This window comes from Piliocolobus tephrosceles, chromosome 3 (genome assembly GCF_002776525.5).
Source record: "Piliocolobus tephrosceles isolate RC106 chromosome 3, ASM277652v3, whole genome shotgun sequence".
Classification (NCBI taxonomy): domain Eukaryota; kingdom Metazoa; phylum Chordata; class Mammalia; order Primates; family Cercopithecidae; genus Piliocolobus; species Piliocolobus tephrosceles.
In genome coordinates this window covers 150,173,257-150,198,069 of record NC_045436.1, presented here as the reverse complement: position 1 = coordinate 150,198,069, position 24,813 = coordinate 150,173,257, and the positions used below count along the sequence as shown (strand labels likewise).

The 24,813-nt window shown below is 33.7% G+C and overlaps 1 protein-coding gene across 4 annotated transcripts in view; it reads right to left on the bottom strand.

Annotated features, from left to right (window-relative positions):
- The window catches only part of ARAP2 (ArfGAP with RhoGAP domain, ankyrin repeat and PH domain 2), a 182,051-nt gene that overhangs the window by 60,991 nt on the left and 96,247 nt on the right, over positions 1 to 24,813 (bottom strand). For all 4 annotated transcript variants that reach the window (XM_023224473.1, XM_023224470.2, XM_023224474.2 and 1 more), the window contains exons 16-21: positions 24,083 to 24,227; positions 21,583 to 21,685; positions 20,731 to 20,929; positions 20,477 to 20,540; positions 6,490 to 6,653; positions 1,576 to 1,788 (exon numbers count right to left, since the gene is read on the bottom strand). In XM_023224473.1, the coding sequence (XP_023080241.1) occupies positions 1,576 to 1,788; positions 6,490 to 6,653; positions 20,477 to 20,540; positions 20,731 to 20,929; positions 21,583 to 21,685; positions 24,083 to 24,227 (888 nt within the window). The remainder of the gene's footprint in view (positions 1 to 1,575; positions 1,789 to 6,489; positions 6,654 to 20,476; positions 20,541 to 20,730; positions 20,930 to 21,582; positions 21,686 to 24,082; positions 24,228 to 24,813) is intronic.

Genomic DNA, 24,813 nt, shown 5'->3' with positions numbered 1-24,813 from the left:
TACAGTGGTACCACCACAGCTCACTGAAGCCTGGAATTCCTGGGCTCGTGTGATCCTCCCACCTCAGTCCTCAGAATAGCTGAGACTACAGGAGCACATCACCATGCCTGAGTTAACGCTTTTTTTTTTTTTTTGCAGACACAAGGTCTCACTATGTTGTCCAGGCTGGTCTCGAACTCCTGGCCTCAAGCTATTCTCCTGCCTTGGCCTCCCAAAATGCTGGGATTATAGGCGTGAGCCACCATGCCCAGCCTTGCCATGTACTACTGATAACCAATTTTATAATAAAGACAAATTATAAGTCTTTATGAAGTAGAGATACTAAACAGCTTCACACATTTCAATAAAACTTTCTTAAAACAAAAATGAGGGTTTCAAGGGAACTGAGATTAAAGCAATGTATTTATCTCTGCATTTTATATCTTAGAAAATTATATAATCAAGTATTCTTGGTATTACAGTGAACCCTACTGATTTGAGAAACAGAAGGCAAATGAAAGACTTCCGACAGGTAGTTGTATCATGAGAAACTTTATTTTCGTTATAATGCTACTCTTCCTGACACTAACTAGGGTCATTCTTGGGATAATTTTCAAACTGTGCATGTTTTGTGACATCATTTCAAAAATATCTTTAAATATATCACTTGTTTTAAATCAAACAAATACTTTCAATGAGGAAAATTACTTCTCAATAGAGGAATGCCATGTGACCAGATTCAAAAGCCATTTTCCAAATCTTGAAACAGATTAAATATATAAGAGACAAACACATTATAATTATAGAATAATTCAAAAGTAAGTTTTAAAACCTAGAACAATGGAGGACTGAAAATTATCATCTGGAAAATATTATAGATATATGAGAAATGGTTATAGTTTATTAATAAAAAATGTTATATACATAAATTACAAAAGTAGAGAAAAGGACTATAATATGGATAAACAAAAGCATCTTTATTAAAAAGGTGGAATTAAAGGCAATATTTACATTTAAGTCTTTGTTATTGTAATGTTTCAATAAAAGGACTTGTTTTAAAGCATTGGAGGTTAAAAACAGGCTTTACTGAAATTAATTTGACCCAAGAGGGATTTAATAAACTCCTTTCCTAGGGTCATCTCTTAATTAGCTTCTCTTACAGTGTATAACAAAATTCTATTTCATTAGATGGAATCTAGAATAAATGAAGCAACAGTTAAAAACTGTTATATACACTATCTTGCAAAATGAATCATGTAGTAAATGCTTCATTTTATTTTTAATGGGAAATTAGTAGCACACATGGACTTGAGTATAACATTCCAAAGTTAAAGCAAAGTATGAACTAAGAAATCGACTGAAAACTAAGTATATACCAAACGATTGAGCAAATATTTTTAATTTCTCTTGAGGAAGACTGAAACAGCTATTGATATTTATACAATTTCTGTTCTAAGTCATTATGTACATTTTTTCTTTCTATTAAAATTTCAACTTATCAAAAAAGTCTAAGCATTAAAAGGCAAGCATGTATTATGGTCTGTATAATGTATATATACACACATACATATCTATATATATCTGTATAAATATTACCTAAAGCAGAGATCCAGTATGGGTAGAGCTCCTTGGTAAGCAGTGCATCATCAATGTCAGAGAGAAAACTTTTCAACACACCCGTCACATCTTCAAGCTGATGTTTTCCAGCCCTCAATTTAAAGCTTCTTGCATCCTTTTTGAAACTCTCCAGGAGTTCACTTATACGCAAAGGATCACCATTCTTTTGATAGATATATTTGCATCCTAAACCTTTGTTAAAAAACAACAACAACAAAAAAAAACAAGTTATATTTTAAAAGTCTAAATACAAAAGCCACTTTGATATTTTAAAAACGAAACAAATGTTTGTGTTGAGATGATGAGTAAGATGATGAAATCATTACGCAACAGATGATATAAACATGCATGAGCAGGAAACACTTCTTACCCCTCATTTTAGTATTTAAAATGTAAACCTAATGAGCAAATCATGCAGACTCAGCTTTTAGCAAGCTCCTGACCAGTCCTTCCTCCAGCTCTCCATAGTATCTTTTTCTTTTTTTTTTTTTTAATTATACTTTAAGTTCTAGGGTACATGTGCATAACGTGCAGGTTTGTTACATATGTATACTTGTGCCATGTTGGTGTGCTGCACCCATCAACTCATCAGCACCCTTCAATTCGTCATTTATATCACGTATAACTCCCAATGCAATCCCTCCTCCCTCCCCCCTCCCCATGATAGGCCCTGAGGTGTGATGTTCAAATGTTCTTTTACTTAAAGTGCCCTGTCTTCACTTAGTCTCCCAGCAAACAACTTACCTCCATTTCTCACTGACAAAAGTGAGCCTCTCTGGTGTAAATGTCATCAACCTCCTGCCCCCATATTGTATATTAATTTCTGAATGCTCCCATTTCACCTTATTTCCTATGGAGAGTTAGGTTACCTCTTTTTCATGGTTACTGATTTATGAAGTGCTCCATACCAAATAAAAGGAGCAGTGGTTAGGAGGAAGAGTGATGATGACAATGACAATAATTCAAACCCCAAAAGCCTCCCTTGCCTCCTCCCAGGCTTCTTTTTCCCTGTTCCTTTCACAACCAGGCTGAATTTCCTATATTTATTCCTTCTACTGTCTCACACGCCTGTTAATCCTTTGACCACAGAATCTTGCATCTCTGCCCAATCCCCATTCTGGTGGGGTCACCCTTCATCAAGAATATTAACAACGTTCTTTTTTTCTAGATGCTTTTCAATTTTTATCTAGGGAGAACTCCTTGCAGCAGTTGACATTCTGAATGAAAGCCTGTAAATTCTTGTAACCCCATAACTTTCAGACATCATGATTTCATATCTCTTTTTTTCTCCCTTCCCTCTGTGATTGCTCTCTCAGTCTTCTAATTTTTTCTGCTCATCTAATACTTTCTGGTCATCCCAGGCATCCTTCCTCAATTCTCTTCTCTTCCTGCCCACTGGGTGAGAACCCATCCAACCTCATCACTTCTACAGAACCATTTTAACTCAGGTTTTAATTTCCATATTTTACACATACACACATATACATACATATACCATTACATATACATGCAACATACACACATACACCCATACATCTTATGGCAAATAAAAATAACCCAAAGGAATTAATTCTCCTGCCCTGTTTATTACCTCACTTTCCACCCCCACCATGTTCTTTATCTTGTTCCTCTCTACCTCAATATACGGCATTGCCTTCTCCCTAGCCCTTTACAAGTCAGAGTATTTATTTCTCAATCAGCACATTAAAAACAAAAAAATGCAGTACTGCATCACATAGATTCTTCATCATGATCTCACTCTCACAACTGTCCTCTCCTTTCCATGTGCACGGAGTTCTTACTACATTGTCACAACTCCTTGCCCATATTCTTGTGCAGCCCTCTGTGTGTCTCAACAATGATAACAGCATGATCTAAAATTTGGGTCTGTATGTGTTATCAACAAGCTTAAAAATTCGAATACTGCCCTCTTGCTGCCTGTGAGGCAAAGTTTGAGGATTTTACTTTGTATATTAAACCTTACCTGACTTGATCTAACCTGCTGCCTTTTATATTGATTGACTCCTTCTCCTTACACTAAGCTTTGGCTACGTTTAATACCACAAAGCTCCCAGCACAAAATTTGTGACTCTATACCTTGGCAGACACTATTTCTCCTCCTGGAATCCCTATCCTCTTCTCCTAACTAGCTCCCATTTTCTCTTAGGGCTCATGGTAAGCACTGTGCTTTACCTATGAAGCTCTCTGTTACCACACCTTCTCTGAGTGAAATTTACCCCTACACCATGGACACTGGAAGCACCCCCTGAACCTCTTTACTAGAGAATTTTATACACTGACTTGTAACTGCTCATGTATTTGTCTCTTATTCATAAATCCGCAAACTTCTAGAAGGCAAAAATTATGTCTTATTTTCTGTGACATATCTCTGTGTATATCCAGCAGTTACACAGTGCCTAGAACTACTCTGCAGGTATTCAATAAATGACTGCTTAATGCAAGAATAAGCAAGTTCTACAAAAATCAATACTGACTAAGCATTTGAGATAGTATATCCCTAGCTGAATGAATTTCTAATAGCTGGCACTCAAGTAAGTTAACTGAAAAATAATTTGAACATAATTTTGTTTATATAATTGAAATAATTTTCTCCAAGAACTAGTGTAATTTACTTTTTAAAAATTAAAGCCCTAAAAGTCATCTTATGAACTCAGTCAAGTTCAAACCTTGACACAATGACACAATGAGCACAGAAAATTGGTCTTGAGATTTCAACCCACAGCTCAGGAGGTTCAAAATGATTGCCACCATGAAACCATCTGCATCCTATAATCATTGGGTATTTTCTAAGTTCCTGCCAAATCTTTCTTCTATACATGCTAGTAGCACTGAGGTTTCCCCAGTGTTCTGAATATAAATATATATATATATATGACATAAACATACTATCATAGCAGGAAGCTTCTTACTGTAGTGCCCAATATGTGATTATTTATATACTTTCAGTAGATATATAATACAAACACAATTTTATATATAATTACATATAATATAAAATATAAGATACATACATTTATATATAATATATACATATGTTCTATGACTATATGTATGCATATATATGAATATATGTATGTACACATATGTGTGTATATATGTAAGTGTACGTGTATATTTATATAAACACAATCCTTCATTGGCTTTATTATTCTAACATGCAAGTGAAGGCATCTTGTAATAGATGTATAAAGTTGTTATCATATATGAGTTTTAGTTGAAAAAAATCTAATGCTGAATTATTTTAAACCCAAATAAACACAAGGAAAATTTTGATTTCCCTAGAAAAACATTAAATTGGCTACATCAGAGCAGTCAAGGTATTTTAATTATTTCTTGCTTAAGAAAGGCCTTATGCCATTATGAAACTAACATGTTGCGATGATTCCCAATGAGGTTATGCTCCTGTTAAAACATAACATATATATGATTCATGTATATCTGCAAAACGTACACTAACACTGAATGGCTGTAACAAATAAAGGTAACATTCTCCTTCCTCCATTTTTTAACAGATGATTATAGCTAATAAGAAAAACAAGAACATACTATCAGAGCAGGAAACTTCTTATAGTAATGCCCAAATATGTGATTATGTATATATTTTCAGTAGATACATCATAAAAACACAATGAATCTGGACATTAATAATTGTACTTGCATTACATACAAAGTAAGTAAAATACTTAAAGTGACACTCTCCCTAGAACAAGAGATTAAAATATGCCTAAATTTAATTCCTGAAAAGTGTTTTCTTTACACATATCATTAGTTCTGATATTTTGTTACATATCAGTGTATTGTCAGTTTCCCATACTAGAAGATATGATTCATAGCTTTGTCTTGAACTTTTTACTTCCACTACTGTGTTTCTAAGAGTGAGACCAGTGACTGGCATACAATAAGTACTTGATAAAGAAACAATTAACTAATAATACAATGCTTTACTGCAGCCCTCACTACTTATATCTTCTTTTCATATTAAAAACACCCAAAGAAACCTCTAATATTAGGAGAACAAAAAAAATTTAATACAATCCAAAATATCAAATCATTTTCCTCTTTTCCACATTTGTAATCTAAATAAATGGCATTTACCTACAGGTTAAAAGGGCTCATGGTAACATTTTAACATTTTCACATTTAAAATAGCATCAAGAAATTTACAGTATGAAAGATATATGCAATAAAAGGAATTTGGAGAACTCATAACCATTTGAAAATAAACATGAAGAAAAGAGGATATCTTTCAGGTATATCTAAAATACTAACATAGCATATAAAACTGACATGAATCTGGACCACGGTACAGATCAACATGTTTTTTATTTGCAAACTATTCATTGAAACATCTGTTGAAAATGAGCAAAAATTGTGAAAATTAATACCTATGCTTCTGAATATAAACTACACGCATACTTTATGTATGCCAAAGGAAGCAAATTATTTTACATATTGTTCCACAGTTCATCACTTCTAAAAACATGCTTAGACATGTTGTGTCACTGTAGGCTTTAATCTAGCCTTGTAATCTCTGAAAGATAGTCTTCAATCTACTATTTTTTCTTACTTGAATAAAACATATAATCTACTATTTTTATGTACATATTATAATTCAGATTATTTCAATATGTTATTTAATATTTTATGCATATAAAGGAAGGAGGAAATGGTAAAAATGTATGGTATAGTTTAAACGAGTCTTATTGGGAGAAGGAATGGTAATTAGCTGAACAGTAAATCTGCCTTTATTTTTCACTAGTGTACTTACAAATATAAAGGGTTTCAATTCAGTCCAATAGAGGTACCACTTAAAAATCTGTAAGAATGATATGATCAGTTCTAGAGGTTGAATAAAAACTCAGTGATACTTACCATACTGTGTAACAAATGCTATACAGCTGTTCACTATAATGGGAACGTCATTTTTGCTGAGCTGCTGATCTTGTAAAGCATTACCATCTGTACCTGCTGCTTTTTCAATTGCAGTATGCCAGACTGTGAAATCCAACTTGGTATGCCCATGGATGTATAATGTTCTGTTAAAAGTTTAAAAAGCATTTCAAATTATAATTTTGCTCTTTAAAAAAACTTACTCCAAGACAGATTACCCTAAAATCCACACAATCGTGATCCTGTTTTACCTATTACAAGAAAAACTCTTCTTTTATTCTCATCCACCATGAACTTCCACTCAATCCCTCTTTGGCCTGTATAGTCACATCACTCCATAGCATTGAGGAAGCTCTCTGAATTTATAGTCTCACTTCTTTTCATTCCCCAGCCTCTTTTATTCTCTTTCTGAATAACTAAACTAAAACCATTGTGGCTATCACCTGTGACTTCTAACTGCTATTTCTGGCTATGTTTTTTAAGGTTTTAGAATTGTTGATTTGATTTCTTAAAAGGAGAAAAAACTAGCATTCAATTTGAATTTTATAGCACAATTCTTTCTGGATTTTCGTCCTATCATTCTGGTCACTCAGTCTCTTTCCCAATCTCACTTCCTCTTTCTGAATGACAAAGTCATAACCTCAGCTCACACAAAAGCTCCACGGACTCTCCAGGGTCATGTCATTCAGGCCAGTAGTTTCATCTTTTCAGATAAATTAGTTTACTTCCAAATCCCTATCTCCAGGCTATAATTTTCATAGATCAGATAGATATCCATGTGACTGAAAAGCAGGAGAATAGAGCACCTGAGAGTGGGAATGACAATCAGACTTTCCGAACTTAAATTTAAGCTCTGCCATTTACTTCCTTTGTAACTTTAGACAGGCCAACCTTATTTTTGCTTCAGTTTCATCATTGGCAAAATAAACATAATAATAGCACTTAGGACAACACTCAATAGACATAATATTAATGACTAATGTATAAACTATACTACTAAAGAATACTTGTATTTGAGAATCTTCACCTTAATGTGCAATAAGCATATCAAAGCTTTTGCTCTCCCATACCAAACTTCTGGCACCAAAAGTTTTCCACATACCGCACTAGAAATTTAGGATTAATTAAGTGTACATCAGTCTCTTTACCCAATCACTGCCACATTACTTCAGTCACAAAATTCTGCTGACTCAGTTTCCCAATGTATTCACTCTGAGTCCTCTCCTTTCCAAGATTGACTTATTTCAGATCTTCATGTTGTTCCTTCAGGTCACTACAGCCCCCTCCTTACAGAATTCCTTTCCCAATTCTCAACCTTTGTAATCTCTACTCCTCACTATTGCCAGAATGATCTAAAATGCAAAGCTAATGACATCACTTCCAGATCACTGCCTTACAGTTCTTGAGTTTTCAAGATAAAAAAGTCTTCATAAGCTAGTCTATATTTTTACTTGCAATTTGATCTGCCATTCTCCTATACTTAAGACACTCAGGAAACATAAACACACACACACACACACCTCCTGGATTTTGTAATACATATTGCCTGCTCTTTGGCTGGCTACTCCAAATCTTCCCCCCAAATTCTACTCCAGGTAAGACTCTTTGACACTGTTCCTGACCTCCCTCTTATGCTTAGTATGTCACAGATATTCCTTTTCAGTCTTTCACTGGTGGCTTTGTCCTGCATTGTATCACCTGCTATAGCTATGTGAATGTTTTAGCCAGGAAACTCCAAACTTTAGACAGGCAAGCAAAGAATTTCAGTATCTCCAGTCATTAGCATAGTGTCTGGCATTTAGTGGATACATAGCAGTTTTAACGACCTATCACTAGATACAAAGTTTGCTTTGAAAAACCGATTGTTGATGTATTTTAAGTATATTTACACCAAAGTAAAACTATGTAATCTTGATTTCAGACTTGACAGGGCTAGTTTATATTCAACCTAAAGAGACATGAATAAACTGCATGAATTCTGGGGCTTTGGGGGAAAGGGGTGGATAATAAGGAATGTAATCTTTTACATTTCTGATAATCATTGTACCTAATTTAAAAAAAGAAATAAAAAATTTCCTTTCTTCCCTTTGTATTCTTTCTTGAAATGCTCCTGGAAGAAGACAAAGACACCTGCACCTTATCACGCTCATTTCTAACATTTGAACTTGCTATAACTACTACTGTTTTACTAATACTGGTGCTTGTAATCCTCATCTCTTGCTTTTTGACATCTTTATCTATTGTTTCTATTTTCCACAGCACCAGAGCAGTCCTGACCTCCAGGTGTTGTAATTTTATTTTTGAAGAATTCTGAAATTTGCACTAATACACCTGACATGCTACAGCCTTTTCATTGATCTTATATCATCTTTAACTCAAAAAAGCATTCTATTGCTGGATGTATTTGTCTAACTTATATAACTCAGATAATTTGAGAAATATCAAACCTCTTGATTATGTGAACTTAATCAACATTATGTCTTGCTATATTCACAAGTTTAGGTAAAGAGAGAAACATTTTATGTAATTTAATAATTGAGCTTTAAATATGATATGAAATCTTTGCAACTATTTGCTTATAAACAACTACAATGGGTGTTTTAGCAAGCAGTGAAAGAAATCCAAAATGCACTGGCCCTCCTACAATATGAGTATAATTCTGCCATAAACTGTGACATTTTCAAACTTCAAATTTTCTTTCTAGTCAGAAAAAAATCCTCTGATGACGAGTTGAGCTGTCTCCTTGTGAATTAGTGAAGAGTAGAACTTTCTCGATTTGTCAAAGGGCGAATCCCAAAGTATATATGCAGTGCAATAGATGGTTTCACATTTAATAGCATCAGGGCACTAACTTGCCTCTCTGATGCTTACCTAAAATTCGTGGACACTGAATAAAGCATCAAAAGATATGTTCAATACAAATGCTGGTCGACTTTGAGATTTCAAGTGTTATCAAACAACAATTTCACATTCCCGGATGAGAATTCCAAGGAAACATTTACTTATATCCTGACAATCAGAAAAGTAATATTGATGAACTCTAATTACAGAGAAATTAGTTATGCTAATTGTCCATTTTCTAAGCATAAATTCCAAAGGGCACTTCAAAGCCATACAAAGAAAAATTCTTATTTGTTATAATGATCAAGCCAGTTCAATAAGACCTAGAAACTAGGTCCGAGGACTAACAAAACAATTATATTAAAACTGCAATACAATAACCATAAAGCATAAACAATCGTATTTGAGCCTAGTCTATGACAAGAACCAGAAGTATCTTCACAAATAATAAATCAATAAACTTGACTACATAAAAAATAAATATGCTCATATAAAGAATATTTTAAACAAAACTGAAAAGCAAATGAAATACTCTATAAATATGGCTGGAAAAGATAATACCCTAAGCATTTATACAAAAATAAAATAGTAAGTCCTCCACAGAAACATGGTCATCAGCCATGGAAAGGTAAGTTACAGAAAGAATTAGCCAATGTAACCACAAACCAGTCTAAGAATCAAGTATGTGTATATATATATATGTGTGTGTGTGTGTGTGTGTGTGTATATATATATATATATATATATCAGTCTTATCACACCTAAGATTCACAAAACAGAATTTCCTGAGCAACTTATTACAAAGTCATACTATTAGAATGGACACACACACATACACACATGCACACACACACACATACACATGTAAAATCAATGATGTGTCAAAGCAATTTATCAAAGATCTAAAATGTATGATGTTCATCACTAGAGTATAACAAGATGTGCATAGTATTTTAAAGACTGATGAGATACTCTAAAAAGAAATTTGAAAATATGTTCTAAGAATCTTAAAACATGTATCCATTACTTTTGACAATTAGTTCCAAACACAGGACTCTTTCATAAGTACATGATTTGAAATGAAGGTAAATATCTGTTTCTTTCAATATATTTCCGTCCCTCTCTCACGAACATGTGCACATGCACACAAAGACATACATTTACCCGAACATTTAAAAAATGGAAGTTGAAATCCCAAAAACTAGTGAAAGGTTAAGTGATTTAGCTACTTCCAAATATATATATTATAAACTTAGTACAATGAGCAAAGAATGCATAATTGCACATATGTATAAATTCAATTGCATTTCCTAAAATGTTAAATTAACTCTGGGTAGAAAACTCATGGACATTTTGTTTCCTTCTTTATACATGTCTGTGTTTTTAAAAATGTAATTAGAAACAAATCACATAAGTTGAAGTTTTGACTGATCCCTTGAAGGAAAAGATATTTAAAGCCTTCTGAACCAAGCCATCTTAGACTGTCATTGAGCTTTTGAGCCAGAGAACTGGAAATATCTCTGCCAAGCTTTTTTTCCATATATGACTAGGAAACTAAGAGCCAGAAAGAACGTGTCTGAGGCCTCAGAATTAGGTAGGAATTGCACATTCGAGGTACTCAGTACTAGCCTGGTTTATGAGCCTTCCTCTACCTGGGAATCAGATCTCCATAATTTAAAACTCTGGTCCTCAGGTCCAAAAAGACTCATTCAAGACATGAAATGGTGATGTGTCTTTCTGTTGCCTTTCTTCTTAGTCCTATCACACCTAGGATTCACAAAACAGAATTTCCTCAACAATTTATTACACAGTCACACTTTTAGAATGGACGTGAAAGATGATCTGTTAAAGCTACTCATAACAGACGACCTATTTCTCTTCTTCAAGACTGTACACTTACATTCTGCCTTGAAAAGCATCCTAGGCATGTTGGAAATGTAATGGACAGGACTTTGGAGGATAGTTTTAGAAGGGTGTACTGTGCATTTTTCTTTATACTTCCTAAGCAACCTCTCAAAGAAGACCCTACTTCTCATCCAAATAGGCTTTTGGGTTTGTTTTCTTCTGGGAAAGTATGAACTGTGTTATTTCTGTGAGTGATGCCTGGTCATTAGAATTTTTAATGAACTCATTTTAAGTGTATGGTTTGAAATATTTTTACATATGTTTACACTTGTGTAACTACCACCATGATTAATATGTAGACCATTTCCATCACTCACAATGTTCACTCATAACTCTTTGCATTGCATCCCTTTCCCCACCCACAATCTTAGGCAAGAACTTATCTGCCTTCTGTCACCATTCATTAGTTCACCAGCTCTAAAGCTTCATAGGAATGGAATTATACAGTATTACTCTTTTGTGCCTGGCTTTTTTTACTCAGCACAATGGTTTTAAGATTCATTCGTGTTGTTGCTAATATAGGTCCCTTTATAATGATAATCAGTACTTCACATATGAACACATAACATACTCTGGTTACATGTTCACTGACTAAAAACATTTGGCTGACCCAAAACATCCTCACTTTTTATTATAAATAAAGCTGATTTGAATATTTGCATAGGAGTCATTTTGTGGACCTATATTATGATTTGTTTTGGGTAAATACCTAGGAGCTCATTTGTTGGGATGTATAGTTACATGTAAACTGACTGTATTCTTTTTAAAAACAAAAACCTTCTAAACTGCTTCCCAAAATGAATGTACTATTTTACAATCCCACCATACTGGCCAACGCTTTGCATGCCACATTTTAAAAAACTTAGTTTATTCAGTGTGATCTCATTGTGGTTTTAATTTGTATTTCTCTGGTAATTAACTTTACATGTGCTTGTTGGCTATTCATAGATATTCTTTTAGACATCTCTATTCATTATTTTTTGTTATTTTATTGGGGTTTTGTCTTCTTCTAATTGAATTATATGTATTCTGTCCATGTTTTGGATATGAGTGCTATATCAGACACATATATTTTGAATAGTACCAGTGCATGATTTCATTTTATTACCCATGTTGCTTAAAGTACAAATTATAATTGAGTTTTTAACTTATAATTCCAATACTTATGATTCTCTCCAATTTCCTTGCTTTATCATATTAAACCAGAAATAAAACGTTAAATAGAAGTGGTGGGAATAAATATGTTTGCCTAATTCCTGTATTTGAAAAAATTGTTTTGATTATATCCAATGTGTTGAATTCATTGGTATGAAGTTGGTCATAATATTTTCTTATCTTTTAAATATTAAAATGATCCATAGTTTTATGATACTGGTAATTTGTATCTTCTGTCCTATCTTCTAGTTAGAGCTTTATCAATTTTCTTAACTTTTCCAAAAAAAGTTAAAAATTTATTAACTAAATTGATTATTTCATAGGACCAGCTACTGGTGACTTGGATTTTCTTTCTTTTTTTTTTTAAATATATTCCATTTATTCATTCTTTCTACTGTCTGTATCAATTCATTCTCTGAACCACGTTATGTCTAAGTTGCTCTTTTTTAGATTTTTAAGGTAAAAGTTTAGAGGATGGATTTTAGACCTTTTGATTTAGCATAAGCATTTAAAGCCTTCAACTTCCTTAAAATAGTTTTGTAGCTCCATCACACAATTTTGATGTTATGATTTTATTATCATTGATCAAATATTTCCTAATTTTTCCTGTGATTTCTACTGTGAAGTACGGGTTATTTGGAAACATATTAAACTTCCAAATACTCAGGAATTACTCAGAAATGCTTTCCAGAATAAGGCAAGTTATGAAGTAAATTCAATTGAAAATACTAATAGAGTATCAATCTATCTTTCCAGACCCATTGTCTCATGCGTCCTCCTCAAGCACTCAAAGTTAAGGCCAACCCATACTGAGGTTGTTTCTAGCCCATCCTATTTATCTGAACCTATTATTTCTACCTCTTGGACTACCTTGTGTCTCAGGCCCCCTTCATTTCTTCCTACCTAAGTCCTTCATAGGATAGATCCAGTTAAAAATACTTTTCTTTAAAAAAACACAACAAAAACAATACACACACACACACACAGCTTAGAGGGATCTGCTCATTCTTTTGTCCATTTTTCCCCATCATATCATACTTATTTCTTCATAAGCTTAACTCCTGGTACATAGAGGTACTTTGAACTAAATGAAACAAAATTGTTAAAGCAAATAACATTCATTTTAAAGTCTACCTTTTGTTAATAGACATACATTCCCTTTATCATAATTTTCTTGAACATAAAATCACTTAATATGTTTTCTAAGAGTCCCTTTCTTTTTTTAAAAACCTGTGGGGGTGGTGCTCTTGTTTGCCTTGGCAATATTCAGATTAAGCCATCTCTAAGAATTAAATCATCAGAAAGTTACAAAAGCATTCAAGCTTATATTGTGGGCAATAGGCTACTGTTTAATTTGCAATTACATGCACAATTTAGAAACCACTTTAAGATAATTCAGCCTCTGGAGTATTGCTAACATATTAGCTGCTATAAAACACATTGAAGGGGGAGAAAAGATCATATGGAATAAAGTGATAGGAAATAAGGAATATTAAACTTAGGGTGTTAATCTCCCAAACTGACAAAAGTAATCTGTTCCATAATTGTGAAACATACTGATAAAGTGTTTATTCCCCAGTGTTAAGCTTCTTTATGTGAAGAATTTGCAATTAAAACTGAAATGCAGTCAAGCTTGGGAGACATCAAGTGTATTATGCTTTACTATATATCAACCAAGGAATCTAAAACAAAAAAAAACACACTAGTCTTTTCTGTTTCTGATAACACAGTTTACTTATTCACACTGTGTTTATTAAAACCAGCAACCTTTCAACAAAAGCATAGTAAATGTCTATGGCAATGGGCATGCAGCTATGGAATGTGAAAATGGTAAACACAGTAACTTATTTCTTAGAAAAACATATGCAGAAGATGTGGGTTAAAGTGCAAAAATAGTTCTCAAATTTTGAGAAAAATATGTAATTTCTTGAACATTTCAGTCAAAGTGATGATACAATTTCCTACTGTCCAGGAAAATGCCTTCTGCCTTCCTGTTCTAAAATATTCGCTAACAAGAGATATTTGACAATATGATTTGTTTTTTTATTTGCACAAACAGTAGTAAGGCCTAAAAGAAAAGCACAACATCTAAGTCCCAATAACAACATCAAATAGCATGCCAGAAACCCTTAAGTGTAATCAAGAAAGCTTTATTTTCCAAAATAATTTTTAAAGTATACAAAGAATACACATTAAAATGACACCATCTGGAACACCTTCTGTTTAGCGCTTTTTAGAGCAAAAATGCTCGTGTGTGGAAAATATTATTGCAATATTTTTCTGTCTAAAGACACTCATGCTATGCATATAGAGAAAATGGCCATGAAGATTAAAATATCTATCTAAATAGCGACTATATACAGGGGATAATTATCAATTTATAGACATTTCCAGTTTAGGGGATTCTTTTCTCCTCCTTGCTTTTGAAAAACATTAATGTATTTCAGCATTTTAATCAAAGGTAGATAAGAACAGGAAAAATACATGAAATTAACTCATTAAATTTATGTATGATTTACATTTCTGGCTCAAGCTGCTACTAGCAAAAATTAAAGGTTCAAGCTTACAGCTGGTTAGTTTTTCTTTCTTTCAACTATTCACACTATCTCTATAGGCCATCAGTATGAATAACTGGAAGTTGTTTTACTTCCAGAAGCCACAATTTTATCTGTCACTGACAAGTCTAACAGAATCTACCATTGCTGACAGTCATCATTTCCCAAAGGGCTAATAGATCAAAAGGGAGATGAAAACAAGGGTGGTACAATGAAATTTTCTCATTTTGGCATGGTACTGAAACAGTACTGAAACAGCTTTTCAACAATCACAGCTATAATTAACTAGCTATGTTTGAGTACTGTTTGTCTCTATCTTGGCAAATGATACTATCATTCATAGAATCACCCGGGCCAGAAGCTCAAGGGTCGTCACTCTTATCTCCCAGTTCACAAAGCAATTGAAAATTGACTGGTATCTCTCTCAACATCCCACTACCACATGGAGAAAACTATCAACATCCAAAATCATCCATCAATTCTTCTTTGCTTACTTTTGCAGTTGAGAGATCTTGCTCTCTTGCTTGTACTCTCTCTTAGACCTTCAATCCCTCCCATTTTATGTTTCTTTTCCATCAAAATTTATACAATTTCAAGCCATCTGAAAACCAACTGCACATATATGCCCTTTCTGGGTCAAATCCCTTACCTAGTTAATCCTATGAACCTCCCTCCAGACCTCTTTGACAAACTGACCTCACCAGCTATCTCACTTTACTCAGGTCCCATTCTTAATCTGATCTAGTACCTGCCTGTTCACTTCTGCTCTCCCCCAAGTCACCAGATGGACTTCAAATCATTTATCTCATGGAGTGTGTATTCTCACTGGGTATGTCCCTGTATCAACACTTGACATTTTTAACCGATCCTTGCTTTTTGAGACACTCTCTTCCTGGGCTTTGTAACACTTTGTACTCTCTCTTAGTTTCTGGCCTCACTCCCTGAGTAAACAAGTGGCTACTACTGCCTGACAAATTCCCCTAAAAATGATGTATAGTCATCAAAGCTCCAATACAGGATTTCTTCCTCTCTCCTTCCATAGAATCACCCTAAGTAATTTCACCTTCTTCCTTCTTCACGCTGATAACTCCAATATCTGTATCTCCAACCTGTTAATCTTTTCATGAATATCTTATCCATAAAAATAACTTTCTCCCATCAATTTATTCTTAGATGACTTATAAGAAATCTCATGCTCAACATGTTTTAAACTCATTATCTCCCAGGCTCTCTCCCAAACCTGCTCCTTTTTCCATTATTCCCTATATGATGTCTATGTAGTCACAGAATACACACACACATGTTTATATGTCTATGTACATAAGTAGATACATAAATATGAGACCCCGTTTTGCACCATACAGGGTGCTGTGCCTGCCATGTATGTATGGTCTTTGTTCCGTCAGGGTTCATAACCTCATGTTCTTGTCATCTACTGTGCAGATTCTTTACTTTTATGTACGATGTTGACCTCCCTTCTCTCTACTCCATTTTCAATTATGTAGGAATTGTATGGACATGTTTTCTAATAATTTTATAAAAATGTTTTATAGTAAACATTTTTATTTTTCTAATTATTGCTTAAATTTTGAATTCTAGTAACTTAGTGTCTATCCAGACTCCTAGTACACTTGTTTATTTAAATCCTGAGAAATATCTCTACAAAGATATTGGTAAATGAATATTGAACACTTTTTAAAAAAAATATTTAAGTTACAAAATGATCTTAACTTTAAAATGAACCATTCTCCTCAATATCATATAGGCAAAAGAAGGCTGTTTAAGTACTTAAAATGGGGCTTAGCACACGGTAACTGCCCTACTGTCAACATTGTTTTTATCAGATGTTATCGATTTGGAGTAAAAAGGAGAAGTAAGTAAACCAAAGACAGAAGCATGTGATAATACAGGTGCTTTTAAGTGGTGGGTATGGTACATTAGCTATGCGAAGAGATTTAAGGAAAATAACTTGGTTATATTTATCCTCACGTTTCTACCACTCCTATTATTACTCTTCACTTTCATAAAAATACTTTCAACATAACTTGTCCGTAACACATGTAGACAAAAACTTTGAATTACCAAAAACGTTACTAAGTGTCTGTGACCATTATTTTGGAATTCATTAGTTTTCTACTTTTCCATGAACTCAAAAACAATATTACAAATGAATTTCATCTCCTGATTTCTGCAGTCCAGGGTAAGATCAAAACGTACAAAATAACAAAACATTTAGTGCTCTGGCTTCCATATCTTGCATTTGTGAGGGGGTGGACTGCGTGCAGTAAGCACTAAATAGAATTTCATCAAACTAAATAATTCTAATCCATGTTTGCTACATTTTAATTCAAACCTATGTACCACTGGTCAAATCCTTCATAGATTAAAAAAATGGTACAAAAAAAACCTTGGCTATAATAACCTGAAAATATGAAAAGGATAAACACATTTGCTAAGCGGATGCTTGCCTATCTGTTTAAGAACATAAACTCTGAGGGGTCAGACACCAAGTTTATATTGTTTACCTTTTTTATTTTCCTGCCATGGAAGTGGCAGTCAGTAGGCATTCCATAAATATTAATAAATGACTGTAAAACTACATTTATGCTAGTATTTTCATGCTAAATCCTATCTATACCTAATAATTCCACATTATTTCTGGATATAAAATTAACAGTACTCTGACAGTACAGTGAAATCATCATCTGGTACCAAAAATAATAATATAAAGTATCATTAACCATAATAATCCAAGAAATAAGTAAAATGGCAAAGTCCTAATTATGCCTAGAAGTTAAAAAACACAATCTGACATAAATATCTAATCAGCAATATGCTTGCTGTATAAAGCTCTTGATGTCGTCCTGTGAAGTTGAAGGAAAGGCAGGTTCCGAAAACCATTGAAAGTCATTATCCTTGTCACAGCAATAAAAATAATCAAATGAAGGCTTATTTAGCTATATTTTAATATTGCAGTTAAATTTTGAACAACATAAGATTGAACTGCACAGATTCCTTCATACAGATTTTTCTTTTGCCTCTGCCACCCCCCAAGATAGCATGATCAACCCCTCCTCAGCCCAAACATATAAAGACACCAATGAATACCTTCATGATGATCTACTTCCACTTAATGAGTAGTAAATATGTTTTATTTTATGATTTTAATAGTGTTTTCTTTTCTCTAGCTCACTTTTTTGTAAGAATACAAATAATCTTGCACTATTATAGAGTAAACCATACTGACCCAGGATAATTAAGAGTTTTGTTTTTTTAAGCAAATTATAAGAAGCCAAGGGGAAAAATGCCTAATTTGTTGAAGAAGAAAGGCAGTTTGAAGATTTTCCAAAGAACTACAAATAGAATTACCATTCAATCCAGCAATCCCACTACTAGGTATCTCTCCAAAGGAAAAAAAAAAATGGTTCTACCAAAAAGGCACCTGACCATATGTTTATCACAGCACTATTCACAAGAGTAAAGATGTGGAATCAACTCAAGTGCCGATCAGTGGTCTATGGGCTAAGGAAAATGTGGTCATATATACCATGGAATACTACACAGCCATAAAAAAGGAATGAAGTCAAGTCCTTTGCAGTAACATGGATGCAGCTGAAGGTCCTTATCCTAAGTGAATTAACACAGAAACAGAAAATCAAATACTGCATGTGGTAACTTATAAGTGGGAGATAAACAATGAGTACACACGGAAATAGAGATGGAAATAATACACACTGAGAACTCTAAAAGTGGGGACCAAAGGGGGCAAGAGCTGAAAGACTACCTATTGGGTACTATGGTCACTACTTGGGTGATGGGCTCAATAGAAGCCCAAACCCTAGCACTACACAATATATCCACATAACAAATCTGCACATACGTAGATATGTGCCCGTGAATCCAAAATTAAAAATAAAAGAAACTGAAACTGTCTTCCTAATTGCTCTGGTATGTTCCCAGCTGCTCCTTCTCAGGCTTCTTTGCTTGATCACTCCCCTCTTCTAGACCTTTACATAACAGCTATATCTTCAACTCTCTTTTCTATCCACACTCTCTACTAGGTGAACCTGTCCAGTTCCTTAGCAAAATAGCAAGAGCACAGTCGTGACTCCCAAATTTATATCTCCAGATATAACCTCTTCACTTAATTCTAGACATGCATATTCAACTGCTTACTCACCAGATCCACTTTGTCACCAAAGAGACATTTCCGAGTTACCATTCCCAAAACCAAATTCTTGATCTACTGTCTTAAACTTATGAATATCCTACCTCTATGCTCCAAGTATTTGTTCTCTCAAAAAACAGCACCATAATTCAGTAATTGCTCAGGTCAGGAATTCTGGGATCATCCTTGACTCTTACAGTTATCTGATCCATCAACAGATCCTGACACCTCTACCTTCACGATACACCCAACCACTCCTATTCTCCGGTAAGCCATTGCTTTCCCAGCCAGCATCCTAACTAAACACCCACTTTCGCTTTTGTTCCCCCAGAAGCTTGTTCATCTGGAGTCAGAGTAATCCAGTAAAAACATAAATCAGACCATTCCACTTCCCAGCTCTCAGACTGAGCAGCTTCCCATCATATTTTGATTAAATTTCAAATCTTTACACATCATAACTGATAAGACCCTATATGATCAGGCTGTGGGTATCTCTGAAATCATTTCTTCCCATTCTCTCTTTCATTCAAATATTCCCAGCCACCACAGCTTCCTTGCAGAACTTGGACACGCCAAGTACAACACACTCTGAGAGTCTTCAAATACCCTTGGCCCTACACCTGAAATACTCTATCTGGATTACTGCAAAGTTTACTTTTTCGCTTTATGAAGATCTTTCATCCAATATTTCTTCTCTTAGCCAGCAAACACAGATACTATCCCATCAGACTATTTTTATATTACTTATTTTTCTGTGTAGAATTTAAAATTGACGGACAGAACAGCATATAATTATTTTTGTCTGCTTACACTGTTTTCCCTAATAGTATACATGTTTCATGATGGTAGGGACTTGTCTGCTTTATTCATCATGATATCACCAATACCTTTAACAGTCCCTGATGCACAGTAGATGCTTACTAGTTACTGAAAAACTGAATAAATTCAAGAGATCAAATTTTAGCTATGCGTGACCCACATGCATAGATAATTCAGAATACAATTTATAGTCATTATATTCTCACCAGGAAGATACATTTATAATTACCAAACTGCTTTCCAAATATTTAAATGTAAATGTCACAGAGGAATCTCGGTCTATAGAAAACTATACAATAATTGATCACAATAAGTCTGTCATAAAAATTATAAAAATATGTAAATATCATTGGTATAGTCTTTCCAAAGAAAGACTATATACTATATATATGTATATTTATATGATTCAGAAAATTTCAACAGGTTTTAAAATATTGTTTTCTCCCTCAAGATAATAACAATAAAACAAAAAATTCCACTGCCCAGAGTTGTTGAGATAAAGAACAAAAAGCAAAAAGGCACTTACCTCCCTTTTTCTACCAAGAATAAGACATCCAGTTTTTCCCCATTTTGAACCATTGTGCTGATTGCTGAAGGAAGAACGAAAAGCAAAAGCTTATTTTTTTAAAACTCTACAATAAACATCCATGAAGACACAAATATTAATACTGTTTAGTCATAAGTTTGGAAGTGAGCCATCAAGATTTTACTAAAGGCTACCACTATTGTATGCAATAAAGAAATGTGTTCCAAAGATAAGGGAGGAAAAAAAACTCTTACTTAGCTCCTGCAGTCTTCTTAAGTGCATTCTATCTCCCTGAACTTCTTGCATTTGAAGGCAAAAATGTAAACTGGATTTGTCCATAGCAAACCAGCCTTTTCTCCACTGATCCAGGGCATGGCAGTCTTTGTAGAAGAGTTGACCAATCAAATCATAGTCAGCTTCTGTTAAGTTTTCAGCAAATAAGGGAACAAAATGCTGTTAAAACAAATACAAAAAAGTAATAAAGACAGTGAAAATAGGAAATCCCTTCCCTATCTACAGATATGAGAGAAGATAGACAAATTATCTTAGTTTTTCTCTTTTAAAGATTCAAAGGTAACACCAAATTCAAAAAAATTAAACTTGCTATCAGTCTTAAAACTGAACAACTATAATGCATTTTCAAACGGCAGCATCTTAAACCACTTGTCTTGCTACAGAGTTGAAACCGCAAGACATTCTCTTGATTGATTTGTAGAACTTTTCAAAATGTCAACCTTCAGCATTTTTCACCATTTATATATTTTCCTGAATCTGCTCCTTTCTCCTTGTGTATACCTTGAATAAAATATCTACCTAAAAAAAGACACACACAGAAATGACTTTACAATATTGAGAATATCCTAACCATCAAAAACATGGCCTTAATTTGAAGAATTATTTCTCCAAGTTTTACTTTAATTTCTTCCCTGCTTAAGGCTCCTAGAAGGTAGCTACCTCTTTTGACAACTTTCTTTGAAAATCTAATGAAGTATGAACTTTATTCCTATAATCTTATATGAAACTTTCATGGACCCCTGAAGCTCAAACACAGACTCCCAGTTCAGAATCTCGTCTGGATTTAGAGCAATAACATAATATTTAAATACCTTGGCTATTGCCTCTGTCCATTTTCTTTGAGCTTGAGATGTTTCAGCTCCAAATAAAAACACACGTTCTGAGGGTAGGTAGATCTCAAAGATAAAGATGGGCCTAAAACATGCACAAATAAAAAGATACTACCAGTTACGTTTGACTCCTAAGAAAACAATAGCACACAGGTCAAGTTTTTAATTAAATTCCTTTTAAAATAAAGTAATGCTGTGAAATCATCCTATCAGATTCTGTTAATGGTTTGCATTTTATTCAGATGAGGTAAATGGAACACACTGGACTGGACAAAAGGAATATTTTGTATAATCACTTAATCATTCTATTGTATAACTTTGTTTACGCCCTGGACACTCATCAGTTGACTGATGTAGCAAAGAGCTCTCCTCGGTCTGGTCTTCCCTCTCTCACCACTCCTTCTTGATTTACTCGGACCAACTGTTCAAAGGAAACATTGCCCAAACAGTTGTTAATACTCTTTTTGTCTAACTTCAAATAGGCCCAGTCATACAGAGGTTCCCACCAGGACACAAACACATGAAGCATTAACACTCTCTTACAGTTTTCGTAAGAAAGATAAATGTTCCTTTCATCATCTCAACTTACCCCAAATTTCTAACTCTTACTATAGATAACATTAAAGCAACATACCATGCTCTGAATTCTTTCCTGAGTTCCTCATTCACAACTCCATTTATTTCTTAGCACATGCTAAGTATGTGTGCTACTGTTACCTAAAAAGCTCAAAATACCCTATGCCAAAGTCATCTTCCTTTCTCCTCTTTTCCATCCCAAGCCTGCTGTATCTCCTTCATGTCCTAATTTAGAAGCATCACACTCAACCTCATCACAACAAGCTCCAAACCCCTGAGTGTAACTTATTCTTCCCCTTAACATCAACTCTTTGTCCAGTCTTTTAATCTTATCAGTTCACCCTCTTCCTCTAGTTAAATTCTCAACAATTACAGTCTCTCTTCCTCCAATCTCCTTACCACTTCTTTCAGCTCTCTTCCTAAAATATGTCTATATAACTCTTCAGTGCCTACATTATTGAGGTCATAGTCTCCAATGTGCTATTTGAGGCAATTTAGCAAGAATATTATGGCAACAATTATTTTTTAACCACATCTCATTGTAGATACTTTCTCTTTGCATATCTACTTGTATCAGTATATGTTATCAAGAATATTTTATTTTTAACATATTAATATATTGACATAAACTAGTATTAATTATATTTGTTATATTTCATTTAGTAATTAGTAACTTAATATATAGAATACACTTATTTTAACATTCCATAAGTCATATTACATTGAATAATCATTTAGGGTAAAACACTATTAAGATTAAAACAAAAGTCAATTAGTAATCAGTTTTGTTCACATCATAAATCAAATCAGATTTACTAGAAAACAAGTCATCTCAATTAGTCATAAAATAAAGGTAATATGTTCAATGTAGTTTTATGTAAATAAGAGCTTTGCAAATTTCTTCCCTTTCTCATATAAAAATCTTATTTAAAATCTATGCTCCTATAAAACTGATTTTTTTCAGATTTTAAGGTCAATGTTTTTCATTAATTACATCAAAAAACATGGTAAGATACTTTCACACCAAAGATCTTAGGGGGCCTGCTTTTAAAGTCCTCATGGAGATTTATTTAAACTATAGTATAGGTGAGTCAAATATATTATATAAATAATGCTTAATCTATTCATTGTGACTTTTTCTGACCATTAAATTAACAAACATATCTTTAAGAAATTTAGCATTTCAATATACTATTAAATATTGTTTATTTTAATGTGAATAGATCGTCATAGAATATTCTTTTTTGTCTGTTTTAATTATGATACTTATTAAATGGATAAATGAATTTTACCACTAGTACACTATTTTAAATAATAATTAAAAAAATTAAATGACTACAATGGTCATAAATGATATGCTATACCTTTACATAAGATTTGGCCAGGCACAGTGGCTCACGCTTGTAATCCTAGTACTTTGGGAGGTCGAGATGGGTGGATCACTTGAGGTCAGGAGTTTGAGACCAGCCTGGCCAATATGGTGTAACCCCATCTCTACTAAAACTACAAAAATTAACTAAGTGTGGTGCAATGTGCAATCTCAGTTACTCAGGAGGCTGAGACATGAGAATCATTTGAACCAGGAGGCGGAGGTTGCAGTGAGCCGAGATCGCGCCACTGCACTCCAGTCTGGATGACAGAACGAGACTCCATCTCAAAAAAAAATACATAAGATTTGATTCGAACATGTTAGCACTTCATATTACCTACTGTAAATATTTTAGTTTTCCTGCTTTATAGTGAATTCCCAAAAGAAATTTCCAAAAGTGCAAGGTAAGTAAGCTTCAAAAACCATTCAACCCTTCTATTAGAAGCAACTAAAGAATTAAAATAACAAAACTCTCATTACCTGGTATAATTATCTGAAAATACATTTTACCTCCTAATTGTGTAAAGACAGACCTACCCAGTATTTAAATAGAAGTCCTCTTTGTGTATAGCCAGGCAGATAACTTCGTTGATATTAATGGTGCCATTAGGTGTGGTAGACTTATCGCTTTCATAGTAACTCAAGAAGCCTCCTTCCAAAACACACCATTTTTTATTTGTCTCTAAGAATTTAAAACAAAACAAATAACAAATTGAGCTAATCATGAATCTAATTTAAAAAAACAAATACATGCTTCTAAATAATAGTTGGATGCAAGTAAATACATTTATTAATTGCCTGTTTCACATAAAGTATATGATATTGCTGCGTGGGATATAAAGTTGTCACATTCTCTGCTCTCCAAAGAATTTACAATCTAGTAGCAAGGAATGTATAAAATAAAAATGACTGTGACATTGATGACCAGAGAAGGCAGAGCCATAAAGAGGTTGCTGAAAAACAACTCTGAAGCTGCAAAGAATGAAATGTCTGTACAGAGTATTAAAAGGAAAAAAAAAAAAAATGTAGCATGAAAAGTGACACTGCAGTTTATGGTAGGTATGCAAAAGAAGGGTCAGAATCTGCAGGGCCCTTAATGCTTGTTCAGAAGATTTCAAATTCATCTTATACGGAAGTCAGCACACTACCACCTGCAGGCTAAATCAGACCATCACCTAAAATATAGATTAGATCTACAGACACTAAGACTACTAAGGTCTATATATTTGAAAGTCTGTATATTAGATAATTTCTGAAGTTGGATTACT